At 55.4% G+C, this 20,894-nt stretch overlaps 3 protein-coding genes across 4 annotated transcripts in view; 1 reads left to right on the top strand and 2 right to left on the bottom strand.

The window, feature by feature from the left end:
* The first annotated feature begins 283 nt into the window (after nucleotides 1–283).
* SLC27A5 (solute carrier family 27 (fatty acid transporter), member 5) lies at nucleotides 284–8,682 on the top strand. Of its 2 annotated transcripts, XM_012655891.1 has the most exons (10): nucleotides 284–1,004; nucleotides 1,387–1,596; nucleotides 1,982–2,140; nucleotides 5,246–5,370; nucleotides 6,076–6,270; nucleotides 6,358–6,448; nucleotides 6,997–7,195; nucleotides 7,410–7,507; nucleotides 8,101–8,231; nucleotides 8,321–8,682. In XM_012655891.1, exons 1-10 carry the CDS (start codon nucleotides 314–316, stop codon nucleotides 8,495–8,497), a joined length of 2,076 nt encoding a protein of 691 aa, XP_012511345.1. In that variant the 5' UTR covers nucleotides 284–313; the 3' UTR covers nucleotides 8,498–8,682. The 2 variants fall into 2 exon arrangements, with proteins under 2 accessions (XP_012511345.1, XP_012511346.1); XM_012655892.1 differs by lacking the exon at nucleotides 1,982–2,140.
* Nucleotides 8,683–11,121: 2,439 nt separating this feature from the next.
* On the bottom strand, nucleotides 11,122–14,664 carry ZNF446 (zinc finger protein 446). Its single transcript, XM_012655871.1, has 6 exons — nucleotides 14,281–14,664; nucleotides 14,003–14,204; nucleotides 13,600–13,694; nucleotides 12,423–12,510; nucleotides 12,126–12,218; nucleotides 11,122–12,013 (listed from the first exon to the last, which is right to left on the bottom strand). The coding sequence occupies exons 1-6, from the start codon at nucleotides 14,620–14,622 to the stop codon at nucleotides 11,460–11,462; spliced, it is 1,374 nt and encodes a 457-aa protein (XP_012511325.1). The 5' UTR covers nucleotides 14,623–14,664; the 3' UTR covers nucleotides 11,122–11,459.
* A 4,701-nt stretch (nucleotides 14,665–19,365) lies between these two features.
* The window catches only part of LOC105819590 (zinc finger protein 324A-like), a 13,533-nt gene continuing 12,004 nt past the window's right edge, over nucleotides 19,366–20,894 (bottom strand). Inside the window, exon 2 of the mRNA XM_012655869.1 lies at nucleotides 19,366–20,888. Within this exon, the coding sequence (XP_012511323.1) occupies nucleotides 20,025–20,888 (864 nt within the window). The 3' untranslated portion in view covers nucleotides 19,366–20,024. The remainder of the gene's footprint in view (nucleotides 20,889–20,894) is intronic.

Genomic DNA, 20,894 nt, shown 5'->3' with positions numbered 1-20,894 from the left:
GTTTGAGGTTGCTGTTAGCTAGCTAGGCTGACGCCACGGCACTCTCGCCCGGGGCAAAAAAGTGAGACTCTGTCTCAAAAAAAAAAAAAAAAACAAACAAAAAAAACCCAAACCAAGCCTGACCTTTAGTGTGAGGGGGGGGTACGGGGGGCAGAGTCCTGGGAACAGGAGCAGCCACTGTTGACAGTGCCTAGGCCACCACCTGAGGCAGGGAGGAGGGGAGCAGAGCAGATTCCCAGAAGTCATCACGTAGGAAAATAAGGACAAAGGTGAGCCTGGGCATTCCACAGCCACTTCTCAGGAGACTGTGGATATGATGGGTGTCCTGCAGCGGCTGGCCTTTCTGCTACTACTGCTGCTACTGCTTTGGGGACTAGGGCAGCCAGCGTGGCCAGCAGCTGTGGCCCTGGCCCTGCGCTGGCTCCTAGGGGACCCTGTATGCTGTGTGCTGCTCAGCCTGGCCATGCTGCTGCAGCCCTGGCGCAGCCCATGGGTGCCTCACTGGCTGGATTTGGTGGCTGCGTCTCTCGCACTGACCCTGCTTCCTGCACGGCCGCCCCCAGGGCTACGTTGGCTGTTTGCTGATGTGGCCTACCTGGCCAAGATCCTCCGCCTGGGCCTGGACATCAGGGCGCGTGTGAGCCGACAGCCGGTCGACACCTTTGTGGATGCAATTGAGCGACATGCAAGAGCTCAGCCTGGCCAGGTGTCGTTGGTGTGGACGGGGCCTGGGGCCCGCTCCATCACTTTTGGCGAGCTAGATGCCCAGGCCTGCCGGGCGGCGTGGGCCCTGAAGGCCGAGCTGGGCGGCCCCACGGGCCTGTGTGCCGGGGAGTCCGCTGCCCTCCTGGTGCTGCCCTCCCAGGGCATTCTTGCTCTGACTTTGTGTCTGGGGCTGGCCAAGCTGGGCTGCCCAGTAGCCTGGATTAACCCGCATAGCCGCGGGGCACCCCTGGTACACTCAGTGCTGAGCTCTGGAGCCCAGGTGCTGGTGGTAGACCCAGGTGAGGGCCCCTGGAGCCACTGGAGAATGAATGGAAGGGGGCAAGGGACCAACTGGAGGATGCGGTCTTGGGAGGGGCTGGGCAAAGAGGCCCTTTCTATCCCCCCACCCACCCTTTCAGGCAGGTAGAGTCAAAATTTACCATAACTGGAAAGTAATTCTGAGGTCACCAGAGTTTATTTTTTTTCACACTGGATATTTCAATTCTTTTCACCAAATAATACTAACAATGGGTTTCTTTGGGATTCTTTGTTGAAAGCAGAAGCTTTTCTCTGTTAGCTACTCCTCTGTCTCCCCCACCCCCTATCTGCGGGTCTCAGGTTCCCCCTCGAGACCTTGAAGGTGAGCCTTGCCTCAGTTTCTCCTCTGACCCATCCCCGCAGACCTCCGGGAGAGCCTGGAGGAGATCCTTCCAAAGCTGCAGGCTGAGAACATCCGCTGCTTCTACTTCGGTCATCCTTCCCCTACACCAGGTGTGGGGGCTCTGGGGGCAGCGCTGGACGCTGCACCCCCTGATCCAGTACCTGCTGACCTTCGTGCCGGGATCACACGGCGAAGCCCTGCCCTGTTCATCTACACCTCCGGGACTACTGGTGAGGGTGCCCCGCGGTCCTAGCCCCAGCCTCTGAACTCTCACTCTGACCTGACCCCAAGCTTGACCTGTGTCCCAATACTGACCACTGAAACCACGCTGCTCTCTGATCTTGACATTGGCCAAAACTCTGACCCCAATGTGATCTGAGTGGTCAGTGCCAGAATCCTGCCTCTGTCTGTAAACAGCCACTGAAACCTTTACTGACCTTTGGTCTTGACCGATTACTCCCAGTCCGACTTCAGCCTCTGAACCCAAACACAAATGTCCATATTTGACCACCCTCTGAGAGCCTCAACCCCCCGTGCAGCCCTGACTGCTGGAGACCCCCTCTCTTCCATGCTGTCCTTTCCCAATCCCACCATTCCCATTCCTTCATTCCCCAGGCCTCCCAAAGCCAGCCATCCTCACGCATGAGCGGGTACTGCAGATGAGCAGCATGCTGTCCTTGGGTGGGGTCACAGCTGATGATGTGGTCTACACACCTTTGCCTCTGTACCACTCGATGGGGCTTATCGTCGGGGTCCTTGGCTGCTTAGAGCTCGGTAAGCCCTTCTCTGAGAATCCTTCCCATCTATGGGACTACTAGAGTGAGTGTCAGGTGAAAAGACCCCATAGGTTAGCTAGCATCCTGGGGGTCTCACTTTTTTTTTTTTTTTTTGAGTATAAGTAGAGTTTATCTGGGCCAAGTTTGAGGACTGCAGTCCTGGAGCATAGACTCAAGTTGCCTTGAATATATGCTCCCAGTCCCATTTTGAGAAGGGACACGCAGAAATGAGTCCTAGGGCCACATGGACAGCGTCTTGGAGACCCAGATGGTCCCTAACGCTGTGCTTTGGTCAGGAGGTAACAAGAGCTGATATGAATGATGGCTACGGGCCTCCAGAGGAGCTGCGGTGCTTGGGAGGTGATGGAGATGCCAATTTGTGACATGGCCCCAGGAGAAGCTGATGGGGGAATGCCCCACAAGCACGCCGTGGGGCTGTCTCCCTGGATACCTGCCTCAGAATTTAGACTGAGACCTCTCCACAGTTTGTTCTTTCTATTTTCAAATTTTTATCATGAAAAGTTTGAAACAGGCCGGCATGGTGGCTCACACCTCTAATCCTAGCACTCTGGGAGGTCGAGGTTGGAGGATCGCTTGAGCTCAGGAGTTTGAGACCAGCCTGAGCAAGAGCGAGACCTTGTCTCTGCTAAAAATAGTAAAAATTAGCTGGGCATGGTAGCGGGCACCTGTAGTCCCAGCTACTCAGGAGGCTGAGCCAGGAGGATCACTTGAGCCCAGGAGTTCGAGGTTGCTGTTAGCTAGGCTGACGCCACAGCACTCTAGCCTGGGCAACAGAGCAAGACTTGTCTCAAAAAAAAAAAAAAAAGTTTGAAACATACAAATATTTCTAAATTTTTCTACATGAATCCTCATGTGCCCACCACCAGCTTCAGCTATCAGCATTTTGCTGTACTTGTTTCATTTATCACCCTCCCTCCATTCCTGGTTGTCTTTTACTCTCATATTTAAAAACAATTTTCATCATGGAAAATTTCAAACATATATAAAAGTGCAAATAGTTTGATGATGTCTCCTGTGTCCTCATCCAGTCTCAACAATTGTTAACATGTTGCCAGTTTTATTTCACATGTACTCTCCTCTTTCTGGATTATCTCAGAGCAAACCTAGATGATGTATCTTTTTGCTTGTAAATACTGCAGTATGAATCTCTAACACATAAGGACTTAAAAACTATGACTACAGTGATTATCACATCTAACAAAATTAACAGTAACCCTTTAATGTCATTTAATGTCCAGTCCATGTTCAAATTTCTTCAATGGGTAGGTTTTTTTAAATTTGTTTTTGTTTTGTTTTGTTTTTTGAGACAGAGTCTTGCTCTGTTGCCTGGACTAGAGTGCCGTGGCATCAGCCTAGCTCACAGCAACCTCAGACTCCTGGGCTCAAGCAAGCCTTCTGCCTCAGCCTCCCCAGTAGCTGGGACTACAGGCATGCTCCACCATGCCTGGCTAATTTTTTTTTTTTTTTTTTTTTTTTTTGAGACAGAGTCTCGCTTTGCTGCCTGGGCTAGAGTGAGTGCCGTGGCGTCAGCCTAGCTCACAGCAACCTCAAACTCCTGGGCTCAAGCGATCCTACTGCCTCAGCCTCCAAGTAGCTGGGACTACAGGCATGTGCCACCATGCCCAGCTAATTTTTTTCTATATATTTTTAGCTGTCCAATTAATTTCTTTCTATTTTTGGTAGAGACGGGGTCTCGCTCTTGCTCAGGCTGGTCTCGAACTCCTGAGCTCAAACAATCTGCCCGCCTCGGCCTCCCAGAGTGCTAGGATTACAGGCATGAGCCACCGCGCCCAGCCCTAATTTTTTATATATATATATTTTTAGTTGTCCAGATCATTTCTTTCTATTTTTTAGTAGAGACGGGGTCTCAGTCTTGCTCAGGCTGGTCTTGAACTCCTGACCTTGAGCGATCCACCCGCCTCGGCCTCCCAGAGTGCTAGGATTACAGGCGTGAGCCACCGCACTGGGCCTAAATTTGTTTTTTTAACAGTTAAATGGCTTCCTTGTCGTATTTACTTGTTAGACTCCTGTTCCTCTTTCCCCAAGTTGCTTGTTAGATTGGAAACTTTCTTGAGAGGTATTGTTAGATTCAGTTTCAATAATTCATGGCAAGAACCTTGGTAGGGGTGCTTTGTGCTTCCTAACTTTTATACTGGGGAAGGCTCATGCCTGTTGCCCTACCCTAGAGAGGCTAAGATGGATGGGAAATGCTCCCCTGTTGGCTTTACCAGCTCTTGAAGACCTTTCCTGAATCAAATGTTTCATTAGGGTTTGCAAACAAAGCTGTTTCTTTAAAGGATTCATCATTCGTTTTCACAGAGAGGGCCTTATATGTTACCTCCCCACCAAAAATACAGCCTCAAAGAAGACACACACTTGTTACCTTGCTGAGCACATCACATGAGCAGTTGTCCCTTGGGGTACAGGGATGATGATATTTAGCTTGCAGGGTTTTGTTGAAGATTAGGGTTGGGGTAGGGAGAATGCCTTCCACAGAGCCAGATGCAGAAGAGATCAAGAGGGACGGATCACTTTTCTGGAGTGAATATAGTGGCCCCTAAATCTTACTAATTCAAGTGTCCATCCATCAATTCATCCATCCACCAACCCACCCATCCATCCACTCACCTACCTCTTCACCCTGCCATCCATCCACCCACCTATCTATCCATCTACCCTCACGCCTATCCATTCATCTTTCCATCCATCTGTTTACTCATTCACCCACCTAATCTGTCCATTCACCTCATCTTTCTATACATCCACCATATCCATCCACCTACCCACCCATCTGCCTAGCTGGGCATTCATTTATCATAATCAAGAATGATTAATAGCCACAGCCCGTATTTAGCAGTGCACACTTCGTACTGGGCACCCAGCTTTCCACACATCCTGGAGACAGGATTTGAACTCAGGCCTGACTGTGTTCTTCTTATGGGAGTAGTCCTGGATGGGCTGAAGACATAGAGATGAGCTTGACATTGTCCTGTGTTTCAGGGGACCACAGTCAGGTGATCAAAGCAGCTTCTTACAGCAACTTGGAAGCATGACCTGAAACCCCTCCTCTCCTCCCTTCCAGGTGCCACCTGTGTCCTGCCCCCCAAGTTCTCTGCCTCCAGCTTCTGGGATGATTGTAGGCGGCATGGTGTCACAGTGATCCTATATGTGGGCGAGGTCCTACGGTACTTGTGTAACACTCCCCAGGTGAGGCTCTAAGATTAGAGCTCCATGGTGAACATCCCAAGTATGAAAACCCAGGAAAAATTCTCAGGTAAAGATTCAGGTACTGGACTCAGGCAAGGTCCCTCAGGTAACACCTCAAGCAAGAGCCCCAGATAATGAGTTCTACACAGATTTTCTGATAGTGGCTCCTTTGATGATCAGCTTGAGCAGGTGACTCTAACTCTCTCAGCCTCAGTGTCCTCATTTGGAAAACAGGAATAATAATAGCCCCTACCTCATGGAGGTATTATGAGAATTGAATGAATTAAATATACACAAAGTGCCTAGAACAGGGTAAACTCACTAGGTGTGAGCTGGCCTCGTCCTTACAGAGCACGGAGGTATGGTCCCCAGGTAACTGTATCCAAGCAAGGTCACCGGGTATTCCTCCAGATACCTCTCAGGGAAACGGTAACTACCCTCGGGTGGCTCCTCAAGATGAGGGCTTAAGTCACTCCCCAGGTTGCCTTCAGTTAAAAGCCTCCACAGGTAACTTCCCCCTGGTAAGATTTTCAGGTAATCCTCCAGGTAAAAACTCCGATAACTATTCTCATGTAAGAACCCCAGGTAGATCCCCTAGGTATAGGTGCCCAAGGTAATGCCCCAAGTTAGCCTCCCCTCCAGGTAAAGGTTCCAGGGAATACCCGGGGTGCACCTCCTCCTCACCCTCTGGGGCCATCCCTGTAGCAACCAGAGGAGCGGAAACATACAGTCCGCCTGGCGATGGGCAATGGACTCCGGGCTGACGTGTGGGAGACCTTCCAGCAGCGCTTCGGTCCCATTCAGATCCGGGAAGCCTACGGCTCCACAGAGGGCAACATCGGCTTCGTGAACTATGTGGGGCGCTGTGGGGCCGTGGGCAAGACAAGCTGCTTCGTTCGAGTGAGTGGGTCGGGTGCCTGGTGTGAGTGGCTCTGGCTGAGGCCGAGCCAGAAGGAACTATGCCAACGCTCCCCGCTCTCCACACAGATGCTGTCCCCTTTTGAGCTGGTAAAGTTCGACACAGAGACAGAGGAGCCTGTGAGGGACAGTCAGGGCTTCTGCATCCCCGTGGGGCCAGGTATGAGGGGCGGGGAGCCTTTCCTGGGTGTAGAAGGGGTGGAGACCCTCTCTCTCCCTTGGCTGGAACAAGCTGCCCAAAACCTTGAGATCGGTGCTCAGTAGAGACATCTGCAGCCCTCGTCTGGACCCTGAGTCCCTGGCCTGTCTGACCACCACCTGGGACCCCCTACTTCAATCTCTCACTCTGGACCTTCTCTTCGTGTCTTCTCTTCTGGGGCCTTGCAGGGTCCTGTTGGTATCTCTTTCTTCCCGCCGCCATTTATCTCTATCCCTCTTCCATCCCTTGTTATCTTTTTCCTGTTTCTCATGGGCTCCCTGAGGCCACCTTCTCTCTGCTTCTCTCATTTCCTGTGTCCCCCTGCCCCAGTCTCTCAAGGCCTCTCTGTATCTCCGTCCCTATGTCTCTGGAACCCTGTCTCTATCTCTGGGTCTGTCTCTGGCACAGTCCCGAATGATGAAGAGTTCACCGTCGTGGAAACCTCCAGCAGGGGGCTGGTGGGTTCCAGAGCTGCTTGTTCTTGGTTAATACTCCTACTCCTACCCCAGGGGAAGCGGGGATCCTGCTGGCCCAGGTGGTGGGCCGCCAACCCTTCGTAGGCTACCGCGGCCCCCGAGAGCTGTCGGAACGGAAGTTGGTGCGGGACGTGCGGCGCACGGGTGACGTTTACTACAACTCCGGGGACGTACTGGCCATAGATCGCGAAGGATTCGTCTATTTCCGCGACCGCCTTGGGGACACCTTCCGGTTCGGGGCGGGGTTTATCTGGGCGGGACTAGGAGAGCGGGCGGCTGGGGCTGGGGCGGGGCCGCCGGGGCTTTCGGATCCCAAGGAGGGGGGGCCTGACTGAAGAGGCGGGGCTTCCGGATCCTGGAGGGGGCGTGGTTTGGAGGGCAAGAGGCAGGGCCTCCCCTTTGGCCGGGGCGTGGCGTGGTCGCCAACTTGGGCTCCAACCCCGCAGATGGAAGGGTGAGAACGTGTCCACGCGGGAGGTGGAGGGCGTGTTGTCGCAGGTGGACTTCCTGCAGGAGGTTAACGTCTATGGCGTGTCTGTGCCAGGTACGGAGGGTTCCCCTCAGTTTAAAACTCCAACAGCTGGCCAGGCGCGGTGGCTCACGCCTGTAATCCTAGCTCTCTGGGAGGCCAAGGCGGGCGGATTGTTTGAGCTCAGGAGTTCGAGACCAGCCTGAGCAAGAGCGAGACCCTGTCTCTACTAAAAATAGAAAGAAATTAATTGGACAGCAAAAAATATATAGAAAAAAATTAGCCGGGCATGGTGGCGCATGCCTGTAGTCCCAGCTACTCGGGAGGCTGAGACAGGAGGATAGCTTGAGCCCAGGAGTCTGAGGTTGCTGTGAGCTAGGCTGACGCCATGGCACTCACTCTAGCCCGGGCAACAAAGTGAGACTCTGTCTCAAAAAAAAAAAAAAAAAAAAAAAAAAATTAAAACAAGCCCAAAAAAAAAAAAAACTCCAACAGCTTTGTGGGTGGAGGGTTGTTATTTCAATTTTATAGGTGGGGAACTGCTGGGGCACAGAGAGGTTTAGAGACTTGCCTGGTCGCACAGCCAGTGAGGAGCTGAGCGAGGCTGGAGGGTCAGTTGTGGGCCCCTCGAGATGGGTCAGCCGAGAGTGACCAGTGTTGCTTCCTAGGGTGCGAGGGTAAGGTGGGCATGGCTGCCGTGCAGCTGGTCCCCGGCAAGACTTTCGATGGGCAGAAGCTATTCCAGTACATCCGTGCTTGGCTCCCTGCCTACGCTGCCCCGCATTTCATCCGTATCCAGGTGAGTCCAGGGTGGCAGGAGTAGGTGGGTGGGGGATCACGGCCAGGGGTGGCTGTCACAGTCAGGGGGTCACGATCACCGCTCTGCAGGACGCCCTGGAGATCACAAGCACGTTCAAACTGAGGAAGACCCAGTTGGTGCGTGAGGGCTTCAACGTGGGTGTCATCGTTGACCCCCTGTTTGTACTGGACAACCAGGCCCAGACCTTCCTGCCCCTGACAGCAGACATATACCAGGCTTTGTGTGAGGGAACCCGGAGGCTCTGACCCTCTGACCAGCCCACAGGGACAGGGACCCACTCTGACCACCACCCTACTCAGTGTCACCTTCACCCTGAGCCTGCGTGAGGTCGTCATGAATCCCAGACTGACCATACCCCTAACCTCACCGCACTGGAAATGGCAGTAGGCCCTGTAGCAGTGCGAGAATAAACTCGAATGTATACACATAAGTCTGTGTGTCTGCGTGGATGAAGGAACAGTGGGAGTGCAGCACCCAGTGCCCCCAGAGACCTCGCTTTAGGGTACTCCGTACTCCCCGCCAGGGACCTCAGCTGTCCCTGTGGGATGACCCTGTCTGGGTAAGGCCAAGGGTGTAGGAGGAGCCGGCCAGCATGGTATTGTCACAGGAGTGGACAACTAGATCAATCCAGGAACAGACCTGTTGGAACTTGGTATATGTGAAAGTCGTGAAGACAAGGTGGACGTTCACTAAATGTTGGGGAACAACTGGCTTTCTATATAGAAGAAAATAGATTTCTGGTTTATACACAGTCAAAAATAAACTCCAGATTTATTAAAAAACAAGGATATTTTCAATGATTTTTTTTTTTTTGAGACAGAGTCTCACTCTGTCACCCAGGCTAGAGTGCCGTGGCGTCATCCTAGCTCACAGCAACCTCAAACTCCTGAGTTCAAGCGATCCTCCTGCCTCAGCCTCCCGAGTAGCTTGGACTACAGGCGAGCAGCACCACGCAACACCCATGCCCGGCTTTTTCTATTTTTAGTAGAGACATGGTCTTGCTCTTGCTCAGGCTGGTCTTGAACTCCTGACCTCAGGCAATCCTCCCTCCTTGGCCTCCCAGAGTGTTAAGATTACACGAGTGAGCCACAGCGCCTGGCCAATGATATTTTTAAATATCAGGAAAAAGTGAAAATTTTGTGACCTCTGGAGTTGAAAAGGATTCCCCATCCCGATACCCAGAACCCGTGAACATTTTACCTCCCATGGCAAAAGGGATGCTGCAGGTGTGATTAAGAGTGCAGACGGGTGGTGCTAATGGCTCAGCGCTAATGTGCACATATGGGAAGTAACGTTCACAGGGTGTCAGGTAGGTGGGAGGGGTAGGAAGCGATGGGTAAATTCACAGGTAACGGATATGGTGTGCACTGCCTGGGGGATGGGCACACTTGTAGCTCTGAGTGTGGCGGTGGAAAAGCAATTTATGTTGCCTTCATCTTTATGTAGCATTCTTCTATGTCTATGTCTGTCTCCAAATTTTCCCTTTGTATAAGGATACTAGTCATATTGGATTAGGGCCCACCTTAATGACCTTATCTTAAACTATTACCTCTGCAAAAACCCAATCTCCAAGCAAGGTCAAGTTCTTATACTTAGGGCTTCAACATACGAATATTTGGGGGACACACAGCCCATAACAAATGTTAGCATAAATATCATTATTAAATATAAAAAGCCCCCGTATTTTCCACAAAAAATGTAGTGAGAAGCATTTGTACCCCCGTAATACTCGGAAATTAAAATAAATAAATTTTAAAAAGGTGCAGGTGGGGAGGGGACAAGATGTGATTAGGGATCTTGAGATGGGGAGAGTATTGTGGGTTCTAGGTGGGCCCTAGGTATAATCACCAGGTCCTTAAGAGGAGGCAGGAGGACCAGAGACCTATTGCTGGTTTTGAAGATGAAGGGACCAAAAAGGAATGTAGGCGGCCTCTAGAAGCTGGAGAAGGCAATGAAATGGATTCTCTAGAGCCTCCAGGAGGAACCACCCCTGTTGAAACCTTGATTTTAGCCCAGGAAGACCCATTGAGTTCTGACCTTCAAGGCTGTAAAAGAATAAATCCATGTTGTTGCAAGCAGCAACGTTAGAGCAGCAATAGGAAATTAATACAGTGCATTGGTGAGTCCTCAGTGACTGCCCAGAGATCCAGATGGATCTCCCTGGGCAGCTGGACATGGTGGCATACACTTGTAATACCAGCTACTGGGGAGACTGAGGCGGGAGGATCGCACGAGCCCAAGAGTTCGAGGCTGCAGTGAGTTATTATCGCACTAGTGCACTCCAGCCTGGGCAACAGAGCAAGACCCTGTCTCTTAAAAAAAACACAAAACCCAATCTCCTTGGGCAGCAGAGAGCTGACCCTTTGCTCTCCTGCTACATAACCAATTGACCGTGTGGGGATGCAGCCCTGACCTGGAGGTGTACACGGCCTCAGCAACACCTATGTGTGGGCCTCTTCTCGGTAGTCACCCTTGTCCATCCATGCTTGGAAAGGAAGTCCCCTTTCTGCCCACTCAAACCCAAGCTCAAGAGTTCAAAGTCCAGGGAAAAAGGGAGGCTGGGGACCTGGGCACCATAGCCACAGGAGGCTTGGCCCTTCTGGGCTCAGCTGCCTTGTGACTCCAGCTGCTGGGCAGAGAGAGCACACTGCTTTTTTTCTGACCAGTACAAGCCAGAAACCAGTGTTCTTATTCAGAAACTCCCCATTATAAAAATGGAATTTATGTTAAAAATCTAACACACACATGGAGGTCCAGGGTCACATGAAGCAGGATGAACAGAAGGCAGATGTGTTTTCCTGGGCTTTCTACTGCCTCAAACTGAGACCTCAGGCCCTGCCACTGCAGGCAGGAGCGGCAGTGGGGTCCCAGGAGTAGAGAGTGTTGTCAGCCTGCACCATGTCACAAGCGGGGGGCCTGGGGCTTGGCAGTCACCCCACGGTCACCAGTAAGCCCAGGACTTGAACCCAGGCCTCATTCCAGAAGACAAGGGCAAGAAGGGAGGGAGCAGCTTCTTTTTCTTGCACCCAGTTCTTTTAGGGGAGGCCAGGCCAGGGGCAGAGGACCTGCTTGGGACCACCGTTCACTCCGGAGGCCCCTGCTGCCTCCAGAATCTCCTGGACTGAGGCAGATCCTCACGCCACGGGGGCTGGCATCCAGGCCCTGAAAACTCCAAGGCCCCAGGGCGGGGCTGCGCTGTCCAGGTGTTCACACGGCCTCGAGCCGGTGGCTCTTTCTGTGGATGACCAGCTGGGACTTCCAGTCGAAGCCGCGGCCGCAGTCACTGCAAAAGTGGCGCCGCTGGCCAGTGTGGTTCTTGCGGTGGATGACCAGCTGCGACTTCCAGCTGAAGCGGCTCCCGCACTCCTCACACACGAAGCTCCCGGGCCCTGCCGACGACCGCGGCCGGTGGCGCGAAGCAGCGTGTTCCAGGGGACACTGCGGCGAATTCTCCGTGTCGCCCCCAGGGCCCGGGGCCCGGGCCTGCGCACTCTGCCTGCCCGCGTGCGTCCGGTGGTGGATGACGAACACCGACTTCCAGTCGAAGCCGAGGCCGCACTGCTCGCACGTGTAGCGCTTCCTAGCAGGCGCGCCAGGCTCCCCAGCCTCCGGGGGCGTGGGCGGGGGGCGCGCAGGCGGTGTCCCCAGGCCGGCCGGCGGAGCGGGTGCAGCGGCCCCAGACAGGCCCTCCCAAGCGACAGGCCCCTGCCCCTGGGGTAGCTGGGCCTCTGGGCAGCCCGGCGGACCCTCGGTCTCATCTCCTGGGGGAAGAGGGGGTGCACCGGCTGAGTCCCGGCACTCGCGACACGACACGGGCCCACCCCATTCAGGCCTGTGGGGTGGCACGAGCTCCCCGCAAGGAGGGGCTCTCACCTGGGCAAAGGCTTCTGCAGACCTCGGGCCCCTCGCGCAGCGTCCCTGGCTCAGGCTGGGCCCGCACTGGCTGCAGCTGCTGGGGCGGCAACCCTGCCAGGGTGGGGGGCACAGTCAGGCAGCAGGTGTGGCTGGGGGCTGGCACAAAGGAGGGACGGAGTGGGGGCTCCAGGGAGTGACAAGGGTGCCCCCTGGAAGGAGGGAGAACAACGGGGCCAAGCACTGGAAGGGCTGGTCCCGCAGCGCGCGGGGCGGTGCCTGCATCAAAGGAGAGGGGCGGGTGGGCCGGATCCTCACCCAGAGAGACTACTTCTCTGCCGTACTTCTCCAGCATCGCGTCCCAGTACAGCTCCTTCTGTGACGGGTCCAGCAACCCCCACTCCTCCTGCAGACACAGCCCATCACTGTCGTGCCGGTCCACTCCCTGCCCCGCCCCACCCGGTGGTCACATCCTGACTCATTACCTGGGGGAGCCAGCAGGTTACCTAAGTCTCATCTGCTGGGGGAGCTAAAGATGAAGCTGAGATGGGTGAGTGTTGGGGTCCTCCTTTGGATCACCTGACCAACGCCGCCAGCACTCATGCCCCTCGGCTGTCCCACCCCACTGAGAGACGGTGACCGTGGCAGTACAGCAAGGACCCAAATGGCTTTAGCAAAGAATGTACTCATCTAGGGCTTTCCTGGCCTAGGAAAAATAATGCTGAAAGACAAGCTGAAGCAGGTCCAGGGGCAGGGAGGCGGCAGCCCCAGGGAGCCACAGCTAGAGACGGTGCTGGCTGGAAGTGACCACACTGTGGAGGGTGCATCCTGTCGACCCTGCATCATGTTTCTGACTGTGCCATCTGGCCAAAGAGGGAGCCTGGAGAGACTTCTCAGCGTCAAAACACATTTCGACTAGCAATTCTACTGGTTGAGAAGCAGAGGAACTGGGAGAGGATAAGACCCCATTACCCACACTTGGCAGCCAAGTGCTCCAGGTAGCAGGGCCTCTGAGCTGAGCTTCCAGGCCCAGCAGATTGCCCTTTGAGGAAAGCCCCAGGAGAGAAGGAACTTCGGGCATTTCCCAGGAAAGAGTCTCCGTTCTGGTCTCAGGTGTAGGGGGAGTCATGCCACAGCTGGTCATCTTGTCCCTTCCCCACTTGCACACAAAAGTTCAAAGCTCCAGGTGCCAGCCCAGGACCTCTGGGAGCAGCAAACCTCTCAACTAACTTCTCTGGAGGTGAGGAAGCCAAGCCCACAAGTTCTAGCCACTCTAAAGCAGGTGTCCATGGCCTGAGGCCCAAATCCTTGCCAATGATAAGATAGACCACCAGCCTGTCCCAGGTCCTGTGGGGGGTATCATTGCTACTGCCTCTACCTATGGGCAGCAAAGACCCATTAGCCAGAGAGTAAGGAAAACCACAGGGCAGAGGGCAGCCACAGGGACATTCCCCTCCCACACCGAGGCGTACACTTCCCACCCTGGGCTGCTTACCTGAATCCTGGGTTGGTGGAAAGACACGGAATCTGGTTCCTGGTGTCCAACGTGCCCCTCGGGGGACTGGGCTGAAAGGGGAGTGCTGGGGGGTGCTGGAAAGTGGGGCAGACAGGAGGGGAAGTGTCAGGGGCTGCCCAGGTGAGCCAAGGTGGACAAGGAGCTGGTGTTATTGCTGCGGCCTTGATCCTCCTCTGGGTGGGCAGAGGCAGGGTGGGCAGCCAGGCTTTTGCTCCTGCCTCACAGGGACCCAGCTCTGCAGTCCCTCCCAGGTCCCCACCCAAGCTGGGGACAACCACATTTATTTCAGGTCTTCTAGCCCTGATACAACCTCTCCCAGGACTCCCAACATAGCCAGGGATTTCCACACCTTCCTCCAGGGGCCCCTCATCCCCTGCCGCACCCATTTCCTGCCCATCGGCATCGGGCTCCTCCTTCACGCTGCAGCTAAGCTGGGTGGACCTCTCTATCCTGGTGTCCTGAGGACCCTCCCCAGGGGCTGCTCCAGGGGACTCCACTGTCCCTGAGGAATGAGAGCTCCTCGAGGACTCCTCTGTCTTCTGGGCTGCAGGGAGCACTTCCCGCTTCAGTATGTGGGCCGTGATCTGAGGAGAAGAGGCAAGTCACAGGGGCTCTACCTTTGGTTGGTCCCTCCAAGAAGCCAATGCCAGCCATACTCACCCAGCCCAACAGCTGCCCAGGGTCATGCTGCAGCCTCTCGACCAGGGCAGCAGCCTCCTCGGGGCTGCCTGGCTGCTGACCTCGAACCCAGGCCTGGATCTCAGGGGGCAGTGTGCCCAAGAACTGCTCCAGCACCAGCAGCTCCAGCATCTGCTCCTTGGAGTGGGCCTCAGGCCGCAGCCACTGGCGACACAGCTCTCTCAGCTGGGCCAGGGCCTCCCGGGGACCTGCCACCTCCTGGTAGCAGAACCCCCGGAAGCGCAGACGTGCAGCCTCAGGCTCCTCAAAGGTGATCTCAGGGTCCATGAGGGATAGGCATGGGGGACCCAGAGGGGATGGCATTCTTGTTCAAAGGGGTCTTCTTGGAGCTATAAAGATGGACCTACAGAAAAGGAGGGGTCAGGGTATTAGCCAAGAGGCCCAGCCCAGGGAGCCAAGACCAGAACAGAATGGACAATGAGGCTGGGAGTAGGGGAGGACAGGAAAGCTTTATGGAGGGAGGGGGTGACAGGAGCCGAACACTGACAGGAAGTGAGAGCAGGAAGAAGCCTTCGGGACAAATGCCTGGAGACAAGGTGTCCAAGGAACTTCTGGGAAATTGCAAACAGTTGAGTCCAACAGGAGACTGTTGGGAGATGATGGTGAAGAGGTGGGCAAGGGGAGTCATCATAGGCTTCCAGGGTCAGGCTGAGCAGCTACAGACAGTGTCCAGCAGAGAAGGGAGGGGAGTGGGCAGATGGGCCATGGCCCAGGGTGAATGGGAGCCCTGAGGGTAGAGGGGTCAGTAGGTAGAAAGCAGAGCCGGACTGGGCTCTATCGGGGAGTGCCCGTCACCACAATCTCTGAGACACGTGGACTGAAGTGGGGCACAGGGCACGTCCACACCAGGGCAGGGCAGGGGCTGGAGGACTACGAGCACCCACGGGCCTGGTGTGGACTCCAAGAGACAGTGTTTGCTGACCACACCATGGACAACTAGCACTGCTTGGGCCCCTGCATCTAAAAACCAAAAACAAAAGCCAAGAAAACTGGGCCACACGTTGCGTGGAGTCGTAGGTGGCCACGGTATCCAAACCCCTGAAGAGGGTCTGGAGTGAAACACGCCCACCTGAGGAGGACCCGCCAGACCAGGCCCGACTCTGGACTTATCCAAGGCAACCTCGAACTTCAGGATCTGTCTCCCAAAAAGGGAAAGGAAGGAGAAGGTCTTCTAAAATACCAGGCCCGGGGACCAGGCATAGGGCACCGGGCAGAGGGAACGGCGTCGGGGCGGGAGGAAAGGCCTGTGCAAAACCTGGGAGGTGGGGACGCGCAGGGCACGTTGGGAGGTAGGCGGGCTCTCCGGAGCGCAGGGAGGAGGAGCCCGCCAGAGGCGGCCCCAAACCCCACAAGGGGGTGGAAAAAGCCGCGCCCTACCCAGCCAGACCCGCGCTCACCTCAATAGCGGGGCCAGCGCCCCGAGACCGCTTCCGCGAACTGGCACCGCTACACCCCCGCGCGCCCGCGTGTTGCCTTGACGACAAGGCTTGCCCAATCCCGCGCCTTCTCCGAAGGCAACGCCCCGCCCCCCCCCGCGTTGAACTACATTTCCCATGAGCATCAACAAGCAAGGAAGGGCGCAGCCTCGGCAAGCGGACGCGCATTTTCAGAGGCCTCTCACGCCTGGGAGGTGCTACGTCCCCCTCGGAGGGATCCGCAGTGTCGCACAGTCTTGGGGGATCTCTCCCTTCTCTGGCAGCTGCTCTTTTTTTGTGTCCGAGCCCCAGGACTCACCCGCTGCCGAGCGGGACACCGCGTTAAACTCCTGCGCATGTGCACAGCGGGCCCGGTTGCTATTGGCAAGAGAGGTGAGGGGCGGGGAGGAGCATGATCGTTTGGCCAATCAGAGCCGGGGCCCCGCCCCGGCCCCTCCCCCGGCGAGATCTTTACCGCCGCCCAGACCTCCCCTGGGTAACAGCTAGAACGCATCCGCCCGCCCCCGGCCGTTGCCGTGGTGTCTGCAGAAGCGTCACCCTGCGCTCCCGAGGGGGGGGAAGTGGCGGCGCTCTGTTGCCTTGTGTAGTTCCGCCGGCACTCGCTTCCAGGTGGTCTAGGGAGGAGGCGCGGTGCGGTGCGGAAGGGCAGCATGAACCTGGGCTTTCTCGGCCATCTCTGGGGACTTCTCCCGCGAGGAGGATGCTGGGGTTCTTCATTCGACCTCCGTTAGGCGCCCTGCAGACATGCAGGACAACAGGGACTCTGGTGGGACCCATTCATTGATGAGGTTAACTGTCTCATGGTTATACCCCCGGTCTCTGACATGTCTTCACACACCAATCCTGCGATGTGAGCGGTGGAGGGTTATGTCCAGGCTATGGACGTGCTCAACCATTTGTTTACCTTTTATTTGCTTTGGGGAGCAGAACTAGACAGGGCGACCTTATTTAGTTTCTCTCAGTAGGCGATATTATTGCTTTCAAATCTGACTGTGGGGTGAGGTCAGTGAGCTTCCACACATCAAGTGGCCGAACCACGACTTATTTGTTTAATCCTGAATTGCATCTGCCTGTCTGGTTTGGTTTCTTCTGCTACCCGGGAATCCCGGGCTGTCTGCTCGGGATGAACAGCAGTGATCTTAAACAAGCATTGGAAGCTCTGAGCATGTGCGTGGGTGGGGCTTGTCAACTCCGAGCTTCCCAGTGGCTTCATCAAGTTGTGCTGTTTGGGGAGCAATTAGGTCTTTTCTCTGGAACTGTGCAGATTTTCCAGAGACAACTCTTTCACCCTCCACCAGGTGGGGAAAGCACTGGGGCTGTAAGGGCTTCTCAACTAGGTGTCACCCCCAGGTAGCTTTGTTACAGATCTCTCCCTGGGCTACTGATTCCCTGCCTTCTAGAATTCTGGCAGTAGGTCTGGTGGGACCTCTCTCCACTTCCATCAGTGCCAACTTAGTATTTGGCATTCCATAATTAGTGACAGCTCCCCATTCACTTCTAGCTTCAGAATGCCACTGCTGGTGAGTGCTTTCACCATTCTCATACTTGTGGGTTTATGTTTTAAACACTGCCCTTGGTGGTTTCAGTGGATTTCTGAGCCCAGTGAGATGGATTTGTTCCATCTGATCTTTTGACCCAGAAGCCCCAGGACACCTTTGCAGTCAGGGCCTGTTCAGCATTAATTAACAGCTGTGGTCTGGGTGGGGAAGGCTGGGGAGGGGGGCCCAACTGAGGGGTCAAGACATAGGGGAAGGCATGAGCCAAGGTTGGGGGCCACTGGCCAGTACCGGGTATTGGGAGCAGATTCAAGGAGGGTAGAGGAGCTGAAGGCCAACAGGGGCACAAGCAGAGATGTGAATGAGTTCAAGAAGGCAGGATAGGGCATTGAACGCAGCCTGAAGGGTCAGGAGGGTTCAGGCCAGAAATAGCTCCAGGAGCTTTTGTCTAAAGCCAGAAAAGACTTCATTTTCCGGGTACCCACTTGTTTCACAGATGCCTTTGCTGCTGAGTCCTATGGGCTTCCTTGAAGAGTACTTTGGAAGGCAGGGTGAGGGGTTTGTCTGCATTTCACAGCTCTACACAGTTAGTACAACCAAGAGTGGTGGACAGTGGCTCAGGGGCCCATAGGTCATCAGCAGGTCCAGCTCAGGGGACCCACCATTGCAGGGTATGGGGGAACTGGGTCCTACATGCCCTCCTCCTTGGAGGAACTTGGGAAGTTCAAGTGGCAGAAGATGGGTCTGGCTCCCATGGCAGGTGGGTGGGAACTGAGTTTGTCCTCTTTGTGTATGGGGGATGGATGTAAGGTTTTAGAGACCATGAGATGCAGTGCTCACTGCGCTGGAGTCAACTTTCAGGGTCACCACACATGGCCACACCCTCTGCCTCAGCAGCAGGCAGCACACAGTCCTGTCTTGGATTCGCCACCTGCCTGGCTCCCATGTCCAGGACAAGGAAGGCTCATCTCCCAGCACAGCTGCTACTTGGGGAAAGCCCAACCTTGCCCACTTAACACAAGTGTCTGGCTCTCCCCTCCCCCCACACCACCTAAAAGAGGATACAGGCAGCCTAGTCCTTCACAGGGCCCCAGACAGGCTCCATCTCTACCCTGTGGCCTCTCCAGGGGCCCCAGGTTGAAGGCAAGACCCTGAACCTCTGTGACAATCACACCCTGATGTTTCTATATGTTAAATATCATCTGCATTATATTAGGGTGAAATGGGTGTCAGGTTGTTCACACAAGTGTGTAAAAAGGACTTTTATCATAGAGCCTCTTTAAACTCTTATTAAACCTGAACCGGGCCCTGGAGTCAGGAGAGAAGGCCAAGGCTATGGAGGTCCACATTGCCGGGCAAAAAATTACAATGTCTATTTCGAGTTGTAAATGCTAGTTGTCTTTTTCCAGGCAAAAGGCCATTAATTTCCTAGCAGGTAAGATGCCAGGTGGGGTTGGAGCCTGGTATGCTACAGGCCACAGGAAGCAAACTGGGCCGCCCACTCCACCTTCTGTCCGTACAATTTGGGGTCATTACATTGGGGGTGGGGATAGATTTTAGGAAGGTATCACACATGGCCTTAGATAATGGCAAGTCCTTCCAATTCAGCTCTCTGCCCACCCACCAATTCAGAAGGGAGAACAGGAGGGCATGTCACTATCAACCGCAACAAAAATGAGCAGCCCTCTTTTCTCCTCTGAAGTTATTACTGTCACGTCACATGTGAAGGCTCCTGGTAAGGTCGAATTTGGTAACAAGGGTCAGTGGCAGGACTTGGCCAATGCTGAGACTTGGATGAGAATGTGCACAAGCACCACTGGAGAACAATCATCTAGGATCTGTGTTTCCAAAGCTGAGAGTCACATCTTCCTCTGAAGACTTCCGCAGCCCAAGTTGGCTGTGTGTGGGGAGCCAGGCCAGGCCCTCACCCCTGGCAGCTTAGAGCACAGCCCCAGATGTGATGCTTGGCCAGTCCACCTGACTTGGAGTCCTGGCTCTGTTGTCTGCCAAGGACGATTTTCCTCCCCTCTGTGTGCCTCAGTTTCCTCACTTCCAAGTAGGGATACCAGCCACAGAAGCTGCCTCACAGGGGTGTAGGAGAAACTTCCCAGCACTCAGAGCAGGAGCTTGCAGCAAACACATGTTGACTATCAGAGTGTCTGCCAACATGACGTTCAGACACTAAAACTTTTTTCTTTCTCCCAGAGGAAGAAGCAGAAACGGAGAGCCCAGCCACTTGTCCAAGGCCACCAACCTGACCCCACTGGCCTATGACCTATTGTCTCCTAGGCTGGGACGTAGAAAGCCTTGGATGAACTGAGGCCTGGGGGGAATATCCCAAGCATCTGTCCTGTGGCCAGTCTGTGTGCAGACATCAGAAGTTTCCCTGGCCCTCCCTGCCCCGGATGCCTGCATGTCCCCTCCTCACCTTAGCAGCCACTATCATAACACACGTGAAGTGTCACCAATGTGCAGGGCCGCTATTGTCGGCTTCCCACTGACTCTGACTATAGTCTTGGCCCACCAGAGTCCCAGTCGCTGTGTCCTACCCCTCATCTTTCTGCCGTGTGACTTCTTTGGGGATGGAGGTGTGAGCTGGGGCTAAGGTGGCAAATCCTATCAAAACGTGCAAGTGGAACCACAACCAAAGGATCTCCCTCCTCCTTGACTCAAATGCACAGAGCTTCCCCCACGCTGTCAATTTGCAGACGACATAGGCCCTTTAGCTGTGGAAGGGACTCACAGAAGGCCGGGGAAGGGCAAGGCTGTGACTTCAGGCCTCAGCTGGCTTCGAGACTGCACCTGGGCCAGAGGGGGAGGAAGGAGTGGGCTCTGCTTCCCTCCTCAGGGCACTTTCTGATGATGACCCTGACGGAGGCTGGACCCGGGGATGCAGGCTGGGCCCAGGCCGACGCACAGCCTTCTCCCCGGTGTGGATCCTCTCGTGGTGGAAGAGGGCTGGGCGCTCCCGGAAGGCGCGGCCGCACTGTGCGCACACAAAAGGCTTCTCGCCAGTGTGGATGCGCCGGTGGCTCAGCAGCACAGCGCCCTTAGCGAAGGCCTTGCCGCAGTCTGCGCAGCGGAAGGGCCTCTCGCCGGTGTGCAGCAGCTGGTGCTGTGTGAGGTTGGAGCTGTGGCTGAAGGCCCGGCCGCACTGCGGGCAGGAGAAGGGCTTCTCTCCGGTGTGCACACGCTGGTGCTTAAAGAGCGAGGAGCCCTGGCTGAAGGCAGCACCGCACAGCGCGCAGGCGTAGGGCTTCTCCCCCGTGTGCGTGCGCTCGTGCTGGATCAGGTGCGAGTTGCGGCAGAAGCGGCGGCCGCACTGCCCACAGGCGTAGGGCCGCCCGCCCGCGTGGATCTTGCGGTGCTGGCTGAGGTTGGAGCCGTGGCTGAAAGCCTTGCCGCACTCGCCGCAGCGGAAGGACTTCTCGGCCGTGTGGATGCGCTGGTGCCGCACCAGCGAGGAGCTGTGCCGGAAGGCCTTGCCGCACGCCGTGCACGCGTAGGGCGTCTCGCCACTGTGGATGCGCTGGTGCTGCGTCAGGTGCGACGTCTGGCTGAAGGCCTTGCCGCACTGGGCGCACTCGTAGGGCCGCTCCCCGGTGTGGGTGCGCAGGTGCTTGAGGAGGTCTGAGCTCTTCAC

The sequence above is a fragment of the Propithecus coquereli genome, unplaced genomic scaffold (assembly GCF_000956105.1).
Source record: "Propithecus coquereli isolate 6110/MARCELLA unplaced genomic scaffold, Pcoq_1.0 Scaffold490, whole genome shotgun sequence".
Taxonomy (NCBI): Eukaryota; Metazoa; Chordata; class Mammalia; order Primates; family Indriidae; genus Propithecus; species Propithecus coquereli.
The sequence above is the reverse complement of the archived record's forward strand: the minus strand, read 5'-3'. Positions and strand labels throughout refer to the sequence as shown.